General features: G+C 40.6%; 1 protein-coding gene across 1 annotated transcript in view; it reads right to left on the bottom strand.

Annotated features, from left to right (window-relative positions):
- Positions 1-17,194: 17,194 nt before the first annotated feature.
- The window catches only part of AGBL1 (AGBL carboxypeptidase 1), a 543,682-nt gene continuing 538,316 nt past the window's right edge, over positions 17,195-22,560 (bottom strand). Inside the window, exon 23 of the mRNA XM_075273295.1 lies at positions 17,195-18,222. Within this exon, the coding sequence (XP_075129396.1) occupies positions 17,904-18,222 (319 nt within the window). The 3' untranslated portion in view covers positions 17,195-17,903. The remainder of the gene's footprint in view (positions 18,223-22,560) is intronic.

Below are 22,560 nucleotides of genomic sequence, written 5' to 3'. Positions count from 1 at the left end.
CGGGCTGGTTAGAGGCTCCCTCCACCATTAATTGGTCCAAACTGGGCTGGTTAGAGGCTCCCTCCACCATGAATTGGTCCAAACTGGGCTGGTTAGAGGCTCCCTCCACCATGAATTTGCCCAAACTGGGCTGTTTAGAGGCTCCCTCCACCATGAATTGGTCCAAACTGGGTTTTTTAGAGGCTCCCTCCACCATGAATTGGTCCAAACTGGGCTGGTTAGAGGCTCCCTCCACCATTAATTGGTCCAAACTGGGGTGGTTAGAGGCTCCCTCCACCATTAATTGGTCCAAATTGGGCTGGTTAGAGGCTCCCTCCACCATTAATTGGTCCAAACTGGGCTGGTTAGAGGCTCCCTCCACCATTAATTGGTCCAAACTGGGCTGTTTAGAGGCTCCCTCCACCATTAATTGGTCCAAACTGGGCTGGTTAGAGGCTCCCTCCACCATGAATTTGCCCAAACTGGGCTGTTTAGAGGCTCCCTCCACCATGAATTGGTCCAAACTGGGTTTTTTAGAGGCTCCCTCCACCATGAATTTGCCCAAACTGGGCTGGTTAGAGGCTCCCTCCACCATGAATTGGTCCAAGCTGGGTTTTTTAGAGGCTCCCTCCACCATGAATTTGCCCAAACTGGGCTGGTTAGAGGCTCCCTCCACCATGAATTGGTCCAAACTGGGCTGGTTAGAGGCTCCCTCCACCATGAATTTGCCCAAACTGGGCTGTTTAGAGGCTCCCTCCACCATTAATTGGTCCAAACTGGGCTGGTTAGAGGCTTCCTCCACCATGAATTTGCCCAAACTGGGCTGTTTAGAGGCTCCCTCCACCATGAATTGGTCCAAACTGGGTTTTTTAGAGGCTCCCTCCACCATGAATTGGTCCAAACTGGGCTGGTTAGAGGCTCCCTCCACCATGAATTTCCCAAAACTTGGCTGTTTAGAGGCTCCCTCCACCATGAATTGGTCCAAACTGGGCTGGTTAGAGGCTCCCTCCACCATGAATTTCCCAAAACTTGGCTGTTTAGAGGCTCCCTCCACCATGAATTGGTCCAAACTGGGCTGGTTAGAGGCTCCCTCCACCATTAATTGGTCCAAACTGGGCTGGTTAGAGGCTCCCTCCACCATGAATTGGTCCAAACTGGGTTTTTTAGAGGCTCCCTCCACCATGAATTTGCCCAAACTGGGCTGTTTAGAGGCTCCCTCCACCATGAATTGGTCCAAACTGGGCTGGTTAGAGGCTCCCTCCACCATGAATTGGTCCAAACTGGGCTGGTTAGAGGCTCCCTCCACCATTAATTGGTCCAAACTGGGCTGGTTAGAGGCTCCCTCCACCATGAATTGGTCCAAACTGGGCTGGTTAGAGGCTCCCTCCACCATGAATTTGCCCAAACTGGGCTGGTTAGAGGCTCCCTCCACCATGAATTGGTCCAAACTGGGTTTTTTAGAGGCTCCCTCCACCATGAATTTGCCCAAACTGGGCTGGTTAGAGGCTCCCTCCACCATGAATTGGTCCAAACTGGGGTTTTTAGAGGCTCCCTCCACCATGAATTTGCCCAAACTGGGGTGTTTAGAGGCTCCCTCCACCATGAATTTGCCCAAACTCTGCTGGTTAGAGGCTCAATCCACCCTGATTTTCAAAACAAATGTTGGTGCCAACCTCAACTTACTACAAGGGCCAAATTCACTGCTGGTGACAAGCTCTCCTCACTGCAAGTGCCAAATACACATGTTTCAAGGTGTTTTCCTACTGTCAGAGAGGTGGTATTGAGTGTGTAAAGTGTGTAGTTGTTAGGCTGTGATGTTGGGGTAATAGAGGGTCTTTGGTGTGTTAGATGCCCCCAGACATGCTTCCCCTGCTGTCCCAGTGTCATTCCAGAGGTGTTGGCATCATTTCCTGGGGTGTCATAGTGGACTTGGTGACCCTCCAGACACGGATTTGGGTTTCCCCCTTAACGAGTATCTGTTCCCCATAGACTATAATGGGGTTCGAAACCCGTTCGAACACACGAACATTGAGCGGCTGTTCGAATCGAATTTCGAACCTCGAACATTTTAGTGTTCGCTCATCTCTATTTACAAACTATTCCCCCTGCACACAATCTCAGCTTGTATTTGTACAACAAAAATACGGCTGGCTATGCTCGCTCAATGGTTTCCCACACAGTACATTAGACACATTTTTTAGAAATCCAAAGGTCATGTTGCTGTCATCGAATGGATTCATGGTAATTGTAGACCCTTTGACCTCATGATTTTGCTTTAAATTTTTTAAAGGAGGGTTCTGACTTGTTATGTAATAACTGCATATGGCAAGATAACAAATAGACACAAACCCAGCTTTTAAAGCACAAATAAACTTTCTAACACATTTGCTTTTCTGGGGGCATTTGTGTCATTTTTACATTTTTTAACATACTTTGTTAACAGTTTTGTCTACTTTCTGTTAAATCCAATTTTTCTTTCCCTTGTGTTCCTATTGAGAGCTGCACCCTGTTTCTTACTTTATAATGTATGAGCTTGTGTGTAATGCAGTAATGCAGGGGTAATAAAGGGGGAAAGGGGTCACTGCAAACAATTATATATCCAGCAATATAAAATATACTTCTGATGTCGTAAGAAAGAGGAAATTCTCATCCTGTGGAGTGTAGTTATTTATTTATTTATTTATTTTGCATCTTTTGGAAAAAGGGGAATTTCATAAATGCCATGTAAAATGTTACACTAGATAAACCATGGTTCAGGGACTAAGGGCTCGTTCACATCAGCGTTGTGAACTCCGTTCTGCAGGTTTTCGTTTCCTGCCTAAAACAGAGGCAGGAGACGGAAACCTGCAGGAGTCTCTCTCACCCATTCATTTGAATGGGTGAGAGAGATGTCCGGCCGTGAGCGGCAGTGAGCGTTTTGCGCTCTCCGCCGTGAAACCGGGTTTTATAATCCGGACACAGAGTCGGACATGCAGTACTCTGTGTCCGGATAAAAAAATCTGGTTTCGCAGCGGAGAGCATAAAACGCTCACCGCCGGACCCGGTCTGAGCTTTCCGACTTCTGGCATGCAGAAGACGGAAAGCTCAGAACAGACAGGTGAACACTAGTGTGAACCTAGCGTAAGAGAACTCCTTAAAGAGAGTGCCTTTGCAGGCGTATGGAGACTTACAAGCCACTTATGCTCCACTGGGGGATTCTGGGGAATATGTAAATTTGTTTTCCAGGATGTAATTAGAAAAACAGCGCTGTTTCGATCTGGTTGGATCTCGCCAGCACAGCATAGGGAAACTAGTTTGGCTAGGTGAGAGACTATAGACAAACTTCAGGAACGAAGTGTTAAATGTTAGTCCCTGAACCTTGTCTATAGTCTCTCACCTAGCCAAACTAGTTTCCCTATGCTGTGCTGACGAGATCCTATCTAAGCTTTATGCTGAAAAATTGAGAGTTAACATGTTATGTAGTGATTGGTCAGAACCCCAAACCCTTAGGTAAAGGGTGACGTCCGGGTCCAGAGTAGATTAGACCTTAGAAGAGAGTAGACCATTAGAAGAGGCTAGTTTAGCTTCTCGCAGAACACCTTCACCTCTGCAGGTTAGTCAGTGGCCACTGGAAAATAGGGGTCAAAAACAACAGATCTAAGCTCACAGATCCAAGATTTCATAACCTGGCTGATTGTTGAACATCTGTATTGTTGAACAGTGAGGAATATTTGTTGGAAAGGAAGACTAGGTCTGACGGTTGTTCCAGATCGCCACTGTCAGAAGAGTCAGAAGACTGAGGAAGAGGTGATCTGCCTTGCTGAAATAGAAATAGAAATATTATACTCAAAGGATTCAATATGACTGTTGCCCTTAGTAAGTTTTATCTCTTTATTTACAGGTTATGTAGTGTACAGTATTCCAACAGATTTCAGGACCATAATACCATCTTTTTTAGCTGTCTCCTTGGCTCAACATGTCCAGATGTTCGTCCTATGAGATGAGCAGATATTCATGATAAGAGTTGAAAAAGTGAATTAGTTTATATAGCATACAGGTACATACAGTGGCTGTGTTAGTTTATGTTCACACGGTGGATTATGCCCTTGAGTTTTCACCCAGAAATCATAGGCAGATTCTGTCCTGATTCTGCCTCCCATTGTATTCAATAGGAGGCAGAGATCAGAGCCCTGCTTGATCTTACCGCTGAGTATGAATACCTGATATAACCCACAGACAGGTGTCCTTACTGGGAGAAAGTACGTGCGAATGTATTATCATGGAACAATGCTTTTTAGTATATATTGTCATAATGTTCATCTGTGATGTAATATAATTAATATGTATGCCACAAAAGTTCCTAAATCCTGATGCACAACCTAGGAGCGTCCAAAGGACTACATTAACCCAATGGCCAAAAATGGATAAATGTGTGACATTTTGGCCTTTCGTCATTATATATAAGTATGTAAAAAAGAAAAAAAAATAGGATAGGAGTATATGTTAGATGCCACTTGATACATAGAGTGTATATATATATATATATATATATATATATATATATATATATATATATATATATATATATATATATTGTGGTAAAGTCTATGGCAAGGTTGTGGATGGGGTGTGTATCTCACCTGGTTTCCTCATCCAGGCAAGGCAGCGGAAATCTAGAAGGATACATGTTACTTTAGCAGGACGTAGTCTGCTAAGGCTCTTTATTAAAGTTATATGGGCTGGATTTCCTGGACCAGAGGACATGTTGGCAGTGGTAATCTTCCAGTCCACACCCTTTCTCCACTATGGGTTATTCCCTAGCCCCAGGTATTCTCAGGTGAGGCTTCCTGAAATTCATTACTGGGAAGGAAGCCTGAAAAGAGCTGCCAGGTTTGCAGCCTGAGAGAGCGCCCCCTGGGAGTGGGGCAGTTATGGAAAGTTTTGCTACAGAGTTTGGTGCCAGTTATTAGGCCTGCACTGGGATAGTGAGGCATCCTGCTGTATAGTTAGTGCCGGACAGGCTTAGGTTTATTTTGTTTTCATGCTGTTTTGTGCTGAAGCATTTAATAAAAGCGCCCTTGGAGTTGGAAACCCACTGTCTGTGTGAATTGTGTCATTGCCGACCCCCACCATGAGAGCAGATCCCTACAATAGTCTATGTCCCATATGTGAAATGTAGAGCATAAATATGATGAGAATAGAGTCTTAGCTGCGCTCATGATTCCTTAAGCTTTTTAATGCAGATGAAAATGCAAACGAAAAATAAATAAATAAATAAACAAGCCATACGCCATAGGTGCTTAATGCTGTGCTTTGTATTAATATCTGACATTTTGTACCTGGGAGGAGAATGTGGTTCTTCTTAATTAATCCTGCTTGCTGAGAATGCTAATAATTTTGCTCGCTTTAATACTAAGGACCTTTTCTGACCTCTACAGGCTGTCTGGGAGAAGTAAATGCAGTAAAAGGAAAGCTAGAATTGAAAAGTATTAATGGCTTGTAGGTTTTATTATGTCTGATAGCGTGCCGCATGCTTCCCGGTACAAGCTGAGAAGCACAGGGAGGTTATCAGTGAACATTTCTAAACCTCTGATTTGGCTCAGATGATTCCCTCTTCAGACAGCCGCTGGTGTGTTTTTCCTTTTTGGCCTTACAATAAGATATGTTCAATCAGCATGGAATACACACCGGGGAATGCGTGCGATTGCTGATTTCAATATCAAAATAGAATTAAAGGATTTCACAGGGTGCATGAAGGCACAGGTATTACCTAATAGGGGCACCGCTCCCATGAGAGAGAGGCTTAGTCAGAAATACTTAAAAGCAAATTAATATTAGAAAAACATGTTCTCAGACTAGAAAACGTGTGTATAATAGAGGATGCAATGGTTGCAATCACATCTCGGTCCTTTATGGCTTGGTTAGGAGGCAAGTCCCTGTGACATAGCTGACAGTGATTGTTACAGAGGTAAGTGATAATGATATTGTGATGTATTCACACTAGACAGTGCTGTCCTGCTATAACAACTAATCAGACTATGCAGTTTATTGCAATACAGATTGATTGATTGATTCGCCATGCAAATGTTCAAGTTACTTCCCTGATAGTATGTCGCTGTCATCCAGTAACATGGCAGCCATGGCAGTATCTGGACTAAGGGTGCATTCACACTGAGTAAACGCTAGCTTATTTTGTAGAGTAAAATTACACTTGTAAATTTTGCTATCCCATTGACTTCAATGATATTTTTTTACAAGTGTAAAAATACGCCTGTAAAAAATACGCCTGTAAAAATACGCCTGTAAAATGTCATTGAAGTCAATGGGATAGCAAAATTTACAAGTGTAATTTTACTCTACAAAATAAGCTAGCGTTTACTCAGTGTGAATGCACCCTAAGATTGTGTTGTACAGAGGTGTCCTTCATTATCTCTCCTCTCGACTGGACATATTACAAGATATGTGGTGTGATATGAGTAGCTTTGAAAAAAAACAAGGTTTTGCAATAATCTGAATATGGTTGTGTGTATTGTGATGTATATTGACGCTTTGAAGTATGTTGTTACCAAGTCTTAGTCTTCAAATGCATCTATTGGTTTAAGAAATGACTTATATGAATGCTGAAACCCTCCCAAATGTGTTTTTATTAAGAAAATAAATTGGCTTCACTGGTGAAATATTGATTATTTAATGAACACAGAAAGGTCAGATTTTGGCAAGACAAAAGTTTTGTCGCCTTGTCATATAATGCACCCAATCCTAGTGTACTGCCTCGCCGGTGCTGACTAATTGATTGGTTAATTAGTGGGTGTGTATAAGAAGAACTCCAACACCCCAGACCTTCACCTCAACTGCAACTTCACCTCTAACAACATGCCAAAAATCAACCCTGTGACCAAAGCCTTGATTATCAAGAGGCTGAAGACCAGATCCACTGCAGAGGTGGCTGGCACCTTTAATGTGTCTCAGTGTCAAGTACAAAGAATTACAAAAAGGCTTTGAACAGACTGGAGATGTTTTTGGCAGGCCCAGGTATGGCAGACCCCACAAGACAACAGCTCAAGAGGAATGTCTATTGGTTAGAAAATTTAAAGCCAGCCCCTCTTCCACTGCAGCAGAGCTCCAACAGGCCTGGTCTCCTCAAGTCCTTGTGTCAACTAGAACAGTTTGTAGGATTCTGCCTCGAAATGGCCTCCATGGTGGAATCAGTGCCCAGAAGACAGCACTAAACAAAAGGCAATTAAAGGCCCACAGCCTGCTAAACAGATGGACGCTGGAAAAGTGGCAGAAGGTGGATTTCTCAGATGAATCTTCAGTTGAATTACACCACAGCCATCACAAATACTGCAGGAGACCTACTGGAGCCCGTATGGATCCAAGATACACCCAGAAAACAGTTAAGTTTGGTGGTGGAAAGATCATGGTCTGGGGTTACATTCAGTATGGGGCAGTGTGAAACATTTGCAAGGTGGAAGGCAATATCAATAGACTAAAATATCAACAAGTATTAGCTTCCTCTTACATTCCCAATAATAAAGGGGGTCAAATTTTGCATATACACAGGGTTTAGAGTCCTATTTCAACATCTAATCACACAAGGGTACTCCATTTTAGACACAAAAATAATAAAACCTAACTTTTATTGGCTATAGTTAAAAAATCTACACCCAGTGAACATTCCAAAATAAATAAAGTGAATAAGATGACTAAAAACAAATGACTGATACTGTTTTATAGTTGGTACAATCACCATGTATTGCTAGGTGGTACTGTCCGTATCTTTCTGTGTCACTCCCTTCCAATATATTGTTTGTTAGGGGAGTTTTAATGAACGGCATAACAACAGATGGCTTCCCAGCAAAACTCTTATCTAGCAACTAAATAATGATTCTTATTGTAAATAGGCAGGTATACAGTCCTATGAAAAAGTTTGGGCACCCCTATTAATCTTAATCATTTTTAGTTCTAAATATTTTGGTGTTTGCAACAGCCATTTCAGTTTGATATATCTAATAACTGATGGACACAGTAATATTTCAGGATTGAAATGAGGTTTATTGTACTAACAGAAAATGCGCAATATGCATTAAACCAAAATTTGACCGGTGCAAAAGTATGGGCACCTCAACAGAAAAGTGACATTAATATTTAGTACATCCTCCTTTTGCAAAGATAACAGCCTCTAGTCGCTTCCTGTAGCTTTTAATCAGTTCCTGGATCCTGGATGAAGGTATTTTGGACCATTTCTTTCTACAAAACAATTCAAGTTCAGTTAAGTTTGATGGTCGCCGAACATGGACAGCCCGCTCTCAAATGATCTGAAAACAAAGATTGTTCAACATAGTAGTTCAGGGGAAGGATACAAAACGTTGTCTCAGAGATTTAACCTGTCAGTTTCCACTGTGAGGAACATAGTAAGGAAATGGAAGACCACAGGGACAGTTCTTGTTAAGCCCAGAAGTGGCAGGCCAAGAAAAATATCAGAAAGGCAGAGAAGAAGAATGGTAAGAACAGTCAAGGACAATCCACAGACCACCTCCAAAGAGCTGCAGCATCATCTTGCTGCAGATGGTGTCACTGTGCATCGGTCAACTATACAGCGCACTTTGCACAAATAGAAGCTGTATGGGAGAGTGATGAGAAAGAAGCCGTTTCTGCACGTACGCCACAAATAGAGTTGCCTGAGGTATGAAAAAGCACATTTGGACAAGGCAGCTTCATTTTGGAAACAAAGTTTGAGTTGTTTGGTTATAAAAAAAAAAGGCGTTATGCATGGTGTCCAAAAAGAAACAGCATTCCAAGAAAAACACTTGCTACCCACTGTAAAATTTTTTGGAGGTTCCATCATGCTTTGGGGCTGTGTGGCCAATGCCGGCACCGGGAATCTTGTTAAAGTTGAGGGTCGCATGGATTCCACTCAGTATCAGCAGATTCTTGAGAATAATGTTCAAGAATCAGTGACGAAGTTGAAGTTACGCCGGGGATGGATATTTCAGCAAGACAATGATCCAAAACACTGCTCCAAATCAACTCAGGCATTCATGCAGAGGAACAATTACAATGTTCTGGAATGGCCATCCCAGTCCCCAGACCTGAATATCATTGAACATCTGTGGGATGATTTGAAGCGGGCTGTCCATGCTCGGCGACCATCTAACTTAACTGAACTTGAATTGTTTGTCCAAAATACCTTTATCCAGGATCCAGGAACTGATTAAAAGCTACAGGAAGCGACTAGAGGCTGTTATCTTTGCAAAAGGAGGATCTACTAAATATTAATGTCACTTTTCTGTTGAGGTGCCCATACTTTTGCACCGGTCAAATTTTGGTTTAATGCATATTGCACATTTTCTGTTAGTACAATAAACCTCATTTCAATCCTGAAATATTACTGTGTCCATCAGTTATTAGATATATCAAACTGAAATGGCTGTTGCAAATACCAAAATATTTAGAACTAAAAATGATTAAGATTAATAGGGGTGCCCAAACTTTTTCATAGGACTGTATATGTATATACAATTGTGTATAGTGAGTAGTGGAGAATAGGGTTAGATAATAAGTCAGGTCAACCTATAGCTAATCTTATGACTCCCCCAAGTAACCACACTATGTACTCAGCTGTATAATAATTTCTATACTCTGGTGCCCTGCCTATTACTGCAGCGATAACTTAACATGATAGTTGGCTTCCTCTACGCGTTTCGCCGCTATGGCTAATCAGGAGGATGATTATTGCTAGAGAAACAATGTATTGCGGTGAAAACCGCACTTCCTGGGGCCTCAGTGGTAGACCCCAGTACTTGTGTAGGTATGACCACCAGAGTATAGAAATTACTATATAGCTGAATACATAGTGTGGTTACTTGGGGGAGTCATAAGATTAGCTATAGGTTGACCTGACTTATTATCTAACCCTAGTCTCCACTACTCACTATACACAATTGTATATACATATATACCTGCCTATTTACAATAAGAATCATTATTTAGTTGCTAGATAAGAGTTTTGCTGGGAAGCCATCTGTTGTTATGCCGTTCATTAAAACTCCCCTAACAAACAATATATTGGAAGGGAGTGACACAGAAAGATACGGACAGTACCACCTAGCAATACATGGTGATTGTACCAACTATAAAACAGTATCAGTCATTTGTTTTTAGTCACCTTATTCACTTTATTTATTTTGGAATGATCACTGGGTGTAGATTTTTAACTATAGCCAATAAAAGTTAGGTTTTATTATTTTTGTGTCTAAAATGGAGTACCCTTGTGTGATTAGAGGTCAAATTTTGCAGCAGGATGGTGCTCCATCTCATACATCCATCTCTACATTAAAGTTCCTCAAGGTAAATAAGATGAAGGTGCTCCAGGACTGTCCAGCCCAGTCTCCAGACATGAACATCATTGAGCATGTTTGGGGTAGGATGAAAGAGGAAGCTTGGCAGACAAAACCAAAGAATCTTGATGAACTCTGGGAGGCTGTAAGACTGCATTCTTCGCTATTCCTGATGACTTCATCAATAAATTGTATGAATCATTGTCTAAACACATGGATGCCATCCTTCAAGCTCATGGAAGTCACACAAAATATTAAATATGGCTCTAATAGCACCATAACCTCATTCACCAATGTTAGGAAACATATCTTTGTATTTGAACTGAATTATTGGTTTGATTTTCACATTACTTTCTGTGGGCGACAAAATTTTGTCTTGCCAAAATCTGACCTTTCCGTGTTCATTAAATGATCAATATTTCAGCGGTGGAGACAATTTATTTTCTTTAAAAAAAAAAAAAAAAAACATTTGGGAGGGTTTCAGCTTTCATATGAGTCATTTCTAAAACCAATGGATGAATTTAAAATCAAGTTATACGCTTTTGATTCCACAACATGGATAAGCGAAAGAACTTCTGTCAGGGATTGTATTGAAATTGTCTTTTAGTCTTTAATGCAATTTACAGAAAGTAAAGTTAGTACTCATCTGTAAATAGGTATTACATCCCTTGTCTCTGAACACTACAAACACTAAACCCATAAACAGTGGCATTTAGTACTTTTTGGAGCCATTGTTCTAGCATTCTGTGCATCCTTTTGGTGTCTTTAGTTCTTTTTTGTATTTTCATGCGTTGTTCACATGGGGCAGATTTGTTGTTGATATTTCTGTAACTGAAGATTTGTTCCACAAGACTCCACCTCCCCAGACACACTCAAGTGGCACAGTGGCTTTTTCGTAGAAAACTAGAATTATTACACAGATATATCTCCATATTCTTCCAGAAGTCTGACAATATCAAACAAGATAGATGCACAATAGGGAACATTCTGATAAGCACCACCATATCTTTAGATAGCCAAGTAGATGTACTTGTCAGAAATCCCTGTTCAACTGCTGTTGCTTTAGGGCCCATGCACACAGAGTTAACGAGCGCGTTTTAGCATAATACACATGTATAAAATACACATGTAAAAATAACACTCCCATTGACTTCAATGAAATTCTTTACACGTGTAAAAACCGCGTCAAAATACGCGTCACGTGTAAAAAATTTCATTGAAGTCAATGGGAGTGTTATTTTTACATGCGTATTCTATACACGTGTATTATGCTAAAATGCGCTCGCGTTAACTCTGTGTGCACGGGCCCTTAAAGTTACCATACCAACCCTTAATGTTTCTTCAGTTTCCAGGTCTCTCTTAGGCTCATCCAATTTGCAGCTCAGGAGACTTATTTAATCCCTCTTCCTACAAGCTAGGTTTGTGTTATTTGGTTACCTAGTTTAGACTTTTACAACCTGATTGTGCTGCTTCGCTTTATACTGACTTCTGACTTTGTGCTGGAAATCTGTTTGTCTCCTGACTTTGGCTCTGGCGTAACCTCTAGGAACTGACCCTTGGCTTGATAGTGGAAAATTATTTAATTTTGAGTCTGAGGTTACCACCTGAACAGACTATTGGCCTGGGCATTCACTCTTTTGATTTATCTTCTTGACTCCAATTTTCCTTCTAAGTTTTTCATGGGTTCTAGTTTGACATCTGATTGTTGAACGTTTATTTCTTGTACCAGTTTCTGACGTGACAACATGGACTCCAAATTCAACAAAGTCCTTCTGAATTGGCAGCTGGGGCTGATGAAGGTGTTTGGGTGTCTGGGATCCGTCTCTCAGCACTGTATAGGATTTAAACAGCTTGTTCTACTATTCTCTATCATCAGACAGATCCTGCAATACCATAAAAGTAGCATTTCATTGAAAAAATGTTTTTTATAAATATGGGAATTAGGAAGTGTAATGCTGGCGAGTCAATGGAGTGACATAATGCCCCTGTACACTTGATTGACAGTCTCTTTCTATCTTACAGCTATGATGGTTTAATTCCCACACAAGCACCTGACATTTCTCAGTTGGAGCCCATAGAGGATTGGACTTTCTACCATTGTACTTGAAACTTATTTCTGCATATTTCTGGAAATAACTTTTTCAGAGAAATGGTACATCTATTAGACTATCTAAAAGTTTGAAGGTGTGACTTACATCGTAGAAATTCACCACTCAACATAATTGGTACTGTATTGATACCATATTGAGAATATGGCTTCTCATTTTTTTGGCTCAGAGCAGTTGCCGTATCTGTTGTTATCAATGGCCAACAATCCTCTCTGACATTGTAGGGATGTGACAAAGAACCACATGGTGGTACGTTGCAAGTGTCTGGTGTATGCGTATGCCATGGGTTAAAAGCCAGCCATAGTCAGTGAATGACTTTCACCTAATCGGAATTCAGTAGTTTGAAAGCCCTAGATGCAGAAGTACCATGGGTGGAGTGAAATAGTGGTGGTTAAACTGACTGGGGATGGGATTCCACTGAATGATGACACTTTTGTACACACTTACTCTCACACTATAAAATACAAACCCTTTTTTGCTGGTATCACAATGGGGGATTCTTTCTATGGGAAGGCTGCAACATAATCACTTCCATTTATTTTTTGCATGTTTTCCATTGTGTGTTTATCCCATTTTGTTTGCATGATATATGGATGTGGATGCCCTAATAGATCTCTTCTAAGAGAAGTGGGATCACTATATAGTTGTGATCCTCCCTTTAAAAGCCAGTTCCCCTCTCTTTTCTGTGGTGGGGAGGGAGGGGACGGGAAGGAATTGCAACCAGTTGTCAGATTCTTGATGGACACAAGGTTGAGAGCTCATGTACTAGCCAGGAGTAAGTACAAGTCTCATTAATCAGTAGGAAAAGCTGAACTAGAGAGTCTCAACTTTTATGGCCTTATGGTTCAGAAGGTTGGGTAGATTTACAGGTTCTACTCTCTTTTAAGAGAGGACTTGTGATGGGCCATACCCTTGTACACTTTTTTGAACCTGGTTTAAAACATGATCTCAAGCTTTCCATAAAAAAAGAAAATTCTTGAAATAATGTGATCCAATGGTAATGAATAAAATAAATATTTCTATTAGTCATTGCAGGAAGCATATTGTTATTAAGTATATGCATTTTATTATCACTGCTCATAATTATTACGCATCATATTACATTACATTAAAAGTCTGGTTAGTAGAAAATTGATGCAACATTTACAGTCATTGAAATTGAAATATCTCCTTCACACATTGAAGGTTGCCATGTTTTCAGTTGGAGAACCCTTGACTTATCTGATACCATTTTGAGGAATGAGCCACTACTTTCTGATCTGTATATTGATTACATCATCATCACTGGTCTCATTACCATTACTGTAGAATATAAGGCTCCCTCCTCATAGGTGACAAGTGGAACGAATAATACACTGCAGTAGATTTATTAATAGCATTTCCTACTTCAGACATTTATGGCATAACTGCAGGGTATGCCATAAATGCCTTACAGATGCTGGTCCCAACTCTGGGACCTCCAGTTATCATGAAAATAGGGTTGGAGTTTCTCTTCTCATGGAATCAGGGAAGTATCTGCTCACACAGTTTTGTAACGTTTGTGCAGCCACCACTCCATTCGCCACAGCCCACAGGACAGAAGTCTCTGACACCATTCATACTATAGTTGTAGGTCTCAGACATGGAACCAACATCTGCATTTGTAACTTCAATCTGATTATATAGTGCAACGTGATATCACTACAAAAACCATTGAGGGTCATTGAATAAAGTCAAGATAAAGTGTGCTGTGACGGTTTCCATTTAATTTCTTAAATGAAAACCGTTAGAATTTGTTAAAACTGTTAAAATTTGCTACATTTATATAAGACTTTGTGCCCTATCTGTGGCTATATTCTGAGAGGCATCATATAAAGGGTGCACTAGTTTCTTCTCTAGTATTGCATTATAAATAGGGAACATACTGTACTATGAAGGTTATAGACGTCATAAGCTTAAAGCGTACCTCCAATCCTCAAAAAAAGTGAGATGCTCATCTTCAGGCCATTTCGCCTCATGATTCAGCCTGAAGACACTCCCTCCTCCTGACTAGGCCTATTCATTGGGCCCAATCCAGAGCGGAGTACACAACTGGATGCCGGTGCAGTGCACTGGCATTCAGTCGCGGTTATCCGTCTTCTGAACCGGAACCTGAGGCGGCCTCCATTCTATTTGAAAGTGTCACACAAAGTGGCACATGAACATCACAAAATTGGGCATATGGCACAAAAATTTCATTTTTCAATGGATGTACATCAAAAAACCTGATCTACACATTGTTAAATCTGTCACAGCTGTGTTCCTAACCAACATGTATTACATGGTGTTATCTTGCTTTGATACTATATGTTCTTATGGTACAATAATATATATATATATATAGCACATGTATTGTAATTTCTATAACATATTTAAATAATAAAATATACCCCTCCCCCAACCTATTACAGCCATCTAGAGGAAAACACATGAACAATAATAATAACAAAATAATAAATAATATCCAAAGCACAAGGAGATCTCTGGTGTATAAAATTAGTAACATGCCTTCAAAAGAAATACGTCGTAGACAAACACAGAAGAAAACTCGAAATAGACATACTAGGCTCTGCCACACCTGCCTCAATGCAGAACCAAATCCCTCATACACTGAATGCTGGCGGCATATGACAGATCCTATTGTCTTATAATAGGGTCGTTTGGGTAATGTCATGGTATCCATTGTTTGTTTGTTTTTTAATGTAGATTGTGAGCCCCATATAGAGCTCACAATGTACATTTTTCCCTATCAGTATGTCTTTTTTTGGAATATGGGATGGAAATCCATGCAAACATGGGGAGAACATACAAACTCCTTGCAGATGTTTTTTTGCCCTTGGCGGGATTTGAACACCAGGACTCCAGCGCTGCAAGGCTGCAGTGCTAACCACTGAGCCATCGTGTGGCCCCGGTATCCATTGTTTTGAAGGGATAAATAGTGCTGCATGCAGGGATATTTTTCTAATTAAAAAAAAAAAAAAAAAAAAATGGAATCTGCAAAGAAGGCAGATGTGAACAAAGCCTTAAAGTGTTCTTTGTACACTTAGGCAGCAGAATCATGAATATCATTACAACCATTGATCACGTCACATATACATCTTGAATTTAACCACCCTATAATGTACAGTACTGAAGTTGGGAAGTTGGTTTAGCAAGTTTTTATTTTAATGGGAACCTATCAGGTTTTTCCATTATGTGCAGGATGAAGTGATCCCTTTTCCATTGCTGCCCTATGTAATCTATCTGTTGCAGTAAAGTGATGTTATAAATGTTTGAACACATAAAAAGTCATATGCAAATTAACCTAAGTAGTCATGTGGGCGGAGAGCAGTTCCAGACTAGTCACACTGCTTGCTAATTATTCATCCTGGGCATGATTGAAATCTCCCTCAAAGCCCTCTAACATCACCAGCCCCTCTTCCTACCTGCTGGTCATAGGCTCTGACAGAGTGCACGCGCTCCTGGTCTCTGCAGAGCACAATAAGCAGTGAGCAGGGTTTGCTCTTGTACTGCTGGCTCCCAAACACAGAGCCATGAGTATCAGTCTCCCTGTTCAAGGAGATGCAGGAGCAGGGGGCTCTATCAGCAAAATCATGCTGATAGAGCCCCACATATGCGTGAATAGCCTTTAAAAAGGCTATTCAGGCACCGTAAATGTTATATTAAACTACCCCCCCCCTATTTTAAAATAATAACCTAAAAAAGAATGTGCTCTACTTACCGAACGTGCATGCTGAGCGGGTATTCAGGGTGTGTCTTCATCTTCATTGCCGCCTCTTCTTCCTCCGATGTCCTCCGGTCCCGTCCTCCTCCGGCTCTCGCGAACGGACACTGATATAAAAAAAATAGCCTGGGCGCATGCGCAGTAGCATGCGGCTTCTTCTATGGCTATTGCGCATGCGCCCAGGCTATTTTTTTTATATCAGTGTCTGCTCGCGAGCGCCGGAGGAGGACGGGACCCGAAGACATCGAAGGAAGAAGAGGCGGGGATGAAGATGAAGACACACCCTGAATGCCCGCCCAGGGTGCACGTTTGGTAAGTAGAGCACATTCTTTTTTAGGTTATTATTTTAAAATGGGGGGGGTAGTTTAATATAACATTTACGGTGCCTGAATAGCCTTTTTAAAGATGTCAATGCCCCAAAGCAGAATTAACAAGCACAACATGTGGAAGATTTATTATGCCTTGTTCGCCAGTCTTAATTTTTTGCGCAAAAGAATTTAAACTTTTTTCATTTCTACTCTGTCCTTGCCACTCCCCGAAAAGGGGTTGTGTTAAGGCCATTCACGAGGAAATTGCCATCAGCCCTGTTATCATATAGGCTAATGCCCCAAATAGTGAAAAAAAGCCAGAACACTCTACTAAAAAGATATGCAGCTGAAACGCATCACATTTTTATCCACACCATTTTTCATTGCCTTTTTGCAGAATTTTTCTTTACAGATTTTCTTACTTTAACAAATCTATTGGGGAAATATGAATGTTTCCATAGGTAGAATTAACTTTCTGCAGCAGTGGATTTTTTTCTGTAATGTGTGGATGGGATTTGTCAGAATTTCATTCACTTTGCAGGCTTTAGAGCCTCTTCACACGGCGTAAGCGCTCGGCTCATTCCGAGCCGTACATGCGGGCGCTTCAAAACACATCCCATTCACTTCAATGGGCGCGCGCATAAAGCCGGCTTCACGCGTGCTCCCATTGAATTGAATGGGATGTGTTTTGAAGCGCCCGCATGTACGGCTCGGAATGAGCCGAGCGCTTACGCCGTGTGAAGGGGCCCTTAGCCTTATACCAGAAATCTGGCGTAAATAATAAAAGGAAATGTTTGCCAACTATCAGCTGATATGCATTCCCCCAGGCTAATAATAATAATAATAAATTTTATTTATATAGCGCCAACATATTCCACAGCACTGTACAATTTGTAGGGTTCAATTAAATGTGGCTTATTCTCTGCTGACGCAGGAGTTATGCAGACTGGCCCCAGTGGGATGAGACTGAAGCTTCTCCTTGCTTATCTGCTTGTCTGTCAGTTTCTGTAGTTTCCTTTTTATCTCTGTCCGCCTCACTGCTTACCCTTATTTCTGCCCATCTCATAAAGTGCTTTTGACCTTGACGTACTTTACATATACTATACAGCATAATATTTCACAAACCAAAAAACATTGAACAGAATTTTTTTTAAAATCTTTAACTTGCAGTTTCTGTTCAATGTATCCCTGGGTCCAATTGTCTACATACAGTACCATTTTCACATGTGAGCACTAGAGCCAGATACCCTTCGTACAGTCCTATCTTGAACTCATGACATGAGACCTAAAACACTGAATACTGACTTTCCTTTCCTGTCTTCCTATATGTTCCTAAACATCTTGGTGTATATAAAGTACAACACAAGTTTCTAGTAGTATTTTGGTTAATAAAAACTAAGTTTCCATTCATGTTATCTAAGTGCTACAATATCACATCCCTTGTGTGTTAATACAGACAATGACCCATTGGTGTTTTGTTGGTATTCTCAAAACCCTGCTCACATAGGGAGGCAGAAGCCTCTGGAGAGCATCCATATTGCTTTGGGGACACTGTGAGGGACTTTCTTGTGGATCCGTTATACTTGTTGGAGAAAGTTTCCTCCTTTGTATTAGATGTTGGAGATTGGTTCCTTGATCTGTGAACTTCCTCTGACAGTGTATCTTCAGGTTTGGCATCGAGCTCTACGGCCTCCTGATCTGAACAGCTATCGGTGTTGTAGTTGATGTCTTCTTCACACGGTGGCTCGTCGTCGGTTTCAGTACCGCTGTAAATAAAAGCACAACATGTATTAGTGGTGAACACATGATTAAGCTTTTCAGATATCAACCCATTTCCAGCACAACAAAGGGATTAAGTAATTATACTGTGTAATTACTTAAGCATGGAGCAGAATGTATCCTACCTTCAGCACTGCAAGATATTACACTAAATTCTGCAAATTGTTAAACATTTCAGACCCCGCTCTATTCGTTATTGTGCATTCATCATATACAATTGTGACCACAATTGGAAGCTACAAATAAATCTTTAAGTACTTTAATTGAATATGCAAGTTTTAATTCTCTTCTTCAAGGAGATAAAAGTATGTCAATCCCAATTACTGCTTAAAAGTTTAAAGGACAATTGGTTCAATTATCTAAATGATATACAACCAGCATCTGGCATGCGCTGCCATCCGACACAGCGTGGTTACAATCCCCTTCTAGGAGTATTCTCATTGTAGATGTTTGCACATAATATGCTAGGAATGTCTGATAGGCGGGGGTCCCACCTATACAACATTCACTTATCTCCAGAATTGTCATTCCCAGGTCCCCAATGCTGCCACCGGCACTGTTATTGACCAATCGTGGGGCTTTCTCTATTTGCTTCCTTGGGAGTTCCAAATGCAGCTCAGTAATACCTACATTTACAAGGCATATATGACATGTCATAGTCTATGGAAATACCATAAATTTCTAAGGTCTTATTCACATGTTCTCATTTTACATACATATGGCACCCGCACTTTTTGCCAATACCATATATCTATTCATTACAATGCATTTATTCAGACGTTAGTGCATTTTTTATTTTTTTTTATGTAGATTGTGCGCCCGATCTAGGGCTCACAATCTACATTTCTCCCTATCAGTATGTCTTTGGAGTAGGGGAGAAAATCCACGCAAACACAGGGAGAACATACAAACTCCTCGCCAATATCCTGACCAAAAAGACAGCTCTCATAGAAATCAATGGGAGCCGCTCAAGTGTTTTTTCCGGGAACCGGCTTGTTTCTGGAAATAGAAGCGAGATGCTCATTCTTCAGGCCGTTTCGCCTCGCTATTCAGCGTCAAGACACTCCCTCCTCCCAACTAGTGCCATTCATTGGGCCTAATCCGGAGAGGAGTGCGAGACTGGATGCCGTGCACCAGCATCCAGTTGCGGCTACCTGTTTTTTGGACCGGAACCTGAGGCAGCCTCCGCCTCAGGTTCTGATCCAAAAAAAGCTGTGTGAACTTACCCTTAAATTAAAAATATCAGAGGAGTGTTGCTATTTATTTATTTAAGGATTGCCTCACACTTCAAGTCAGTGTTTATACAGTTATGTGGATATGCAATGGAATAAAAAGAAACAGCTATATTGCTTGGATTTTTCACTGCTCTTTCTCTGCATTGTCATTTTTACCTTCTTCACCCCATATAAGGTTATGCGTGTTTCAGCTGGTAAAATAATACACTGCATTTTTCCAAAATGTGCATGTTTTTTAAAACATTGCATTTCTATACTTGTCTTTTTCTGCAATACGTGGATGAGATTACACAATTTCATTCACTTTTCCAGTACTATGAAATGCAGCGTATTTAAATTTCTGCTGCATTTTCACAACAGCCATGCAGCCTTATCCTAAAGCAAAAGCAGTTTTCCAAAACTATGATATTGCTGACCTCAGCACCAACAGCAAACTCCACTATCTTTAAGGCCATTGATGTTCACTGGCTACATATTCTTGCTGCAGATCAGAACTGCAATACCAAGTACAGCTACAACATAGTATACGGTGCTGTGCTTCATATCTAGTGTAATGGCAGCAGCACTCTTCAAAAAGCAGCAGTCTCTTAGAATAGTTGATCATTGGATTACCAGGAATTGGACCCCACCAACTTTAGAATAATACAGCAATCGTGCTGAAAATAAAGAAAATTTTCTTTAGATAACCTGGATCTGGATGGACATATTGCTATGTTAGGGCTCGTTCACACGGTGTAACGTCCCGCGAGATTTGGCACGTGTACGCCGCGTGACCCTTTGCGTGCCGTACATGCTCCCATTCATTTCAATGGGAGCGGGGATCGTTTGCGCCGCGCTAGTTTGCGGCCGTGCATTTATATATGGCTCTGTTCACATTTGCATTGACGTTTTCTGATTTTTTTTGTTCCGTAAAAGAAACAAACAAACAAAAAAAACGGAGGGCAAGTCAGAGATGGATCCATTAGACTACTTCCATTCATTTCACCCTATTGACTATAATGGGGTCCACTATGTTTCTGGCATGATGTTAATCGTTTTGATAGCCATAGTGGCACAGAATGTGCTTGTCCAGTATTTTTGATGCATCTGGAATAGAGACTCCAACACAATCTAGCTCTATACATTCAGGCTTTCAGTCCACTAGTAAACTCAAGAGTTAAAAGAGACAGAACAAACATTACACAACACCAGTCACAACATGACTTGATGTATGTACAAGGGAATTGCAAAAAGGACTCTTGTGGATGTAATTTCCATGACATATTTATTAAGTCAGCAAAGTAATTATTAGATACTTGCTTTCCATATCACAAGAAGCAGCTCCCCCAGAGGCAAACTGAAATGTAATAAATGTAAATGAAATTGTCCAGTATGTGCTGAATCTAAATGTTATCACAATCCTTAACCTATAAAGCGTAGACCGTAGCAGACAGATACTTGAGACAAAGAAAACCAATGTATATTCTGTATTGACAAAACATACCATAAAGTTCCATCATTGTTGGCACCCGTGACATTAATTGTTTCCATGTATAGATGTGGTACATTGTGACTTTATTAATCCCTTATCTGATCTCTAATTAAAATCGTTGCACAATATTATAACCATAAATAACAAGGACTTAAAAACATCCTATAAAAACATCACTTTTATTAGTATTCTAAGTCAAAAATATGGCAGTGTCACCATCCCATTAATATAACTGGTCGGACTCACCAGTAATACAGGAAGGGGTATCCAGGTGCACATTTTTATACTCTTAGGTTAAATCTTAGCCTGAATTTGGTTAAGGCTTGAAAGCCTTGAAAGGCTGGAGCCCATAACAGCCTCACAGACACGTATAGTATACGAGTGTGCAAAAATATTGTTAAATATACAAATCTCACCAGCAGAGGGGAAATGTAAGAAATGATCCATCTCTACACAGGGATGGATAAGGACCAGGATGCTACACAAGTCTTGCAATAGAAATAGTATGGTGAAAATAATTCACACTTACCAAAGACGTCTTCAATTGAAATCCTTTATTATGAAAATTCACACACAGCATGTTTCGGGACCCTGAATGGTCGCTTTATCAAGTGTACAATAGTTAGGCATGGATTGGCTTGGGGTTCCAAAACGCGTTGCGTCTGAGGTTTCATAATAAAGGATTGCATTTCAAGATGTCTTTGCTAAGTGTGGATTATTTTCACAATACTATTTCTGAGCAAGATTTGTGTGGTATCCTGGTCCTTATCCGTCCTTATCCTGTGCCTCTCCGATGGCGGAGAGGCACAGGGTAGACACCGGACACAAGTGTGAATGCCGCTTTAGTGGTAATGCATGCACTCGGTACTGCGCGGTGCTGTTTCTTTTTTATTTTTACCAGAACCATCTCTGCACAGAGCAGGGTACATGGGCACCCCTCTTAGTACTTGTCTGAACTGTTATACCTATATGTTACTGACACCGCTATATGAATCTTTTTGACCCTGTAATGATACCTGACTACTGAGTCTTTGCCTACTGTTTCTTATCATTTAACATAAATTCAAAATGGCCAAATTTCAATGTAAAAGGGATATCGAATTACATTATAAGAACCCACAAAATAAATGGCTGGAGAACAATTATTGAAGCGCTCTCACTTTAGATGCATAACAGTGACCCAATCCAGACTCTTTCATGTAAGTCAATAGAAGCAAGTTACCTTCATTATCATTTTATGCAACTTTATTAGGAGCTTGTACATAATACCACATATCCACCCACAAGTGCAACATACAACACCCACTTCCCTCATCTATAAAGGCCCACAGTAGTATTTTCCAAACCAATGTTGGCTTGCTTCAAAAAAACAAACAAGTCCTTTAAGTCTTTAAGTCTTATGGAGTCCCATCGAAACAAGAACCACTCACAGCTGCAAACAGTAGTTACAGAATAAACATATTATCAGGATTTCACATTTATAACACTTTCGGTAAGAGTTGCTAATCTAATAGAGTAGTTTAATCAAAGAAAAACTTTAATGAAGCGCCACCAGGATGACTCAGAACGACTTTACAACAAATGTGTAAGTAATCTGTTAAATAGATGAGCCATGAAGT

This window comes from Leptodactylus fuscus, chromosome 5 (assembly GCF_031893055.1).
Source record: "Leptodactylus fuscus isolate aLepFus1 chromosome 5, aLepFus1.hap2, whole genome shotgun sequence".
NCBI lineage: Eukaryota > Metazoa > Chordata > Amphibia > Anura > Leptodactylidae > Leptodactylus > Leptodactylus fuscus.
This window is presented reverse-complemented; position numbering and strand designations above follow the sequence as displayed.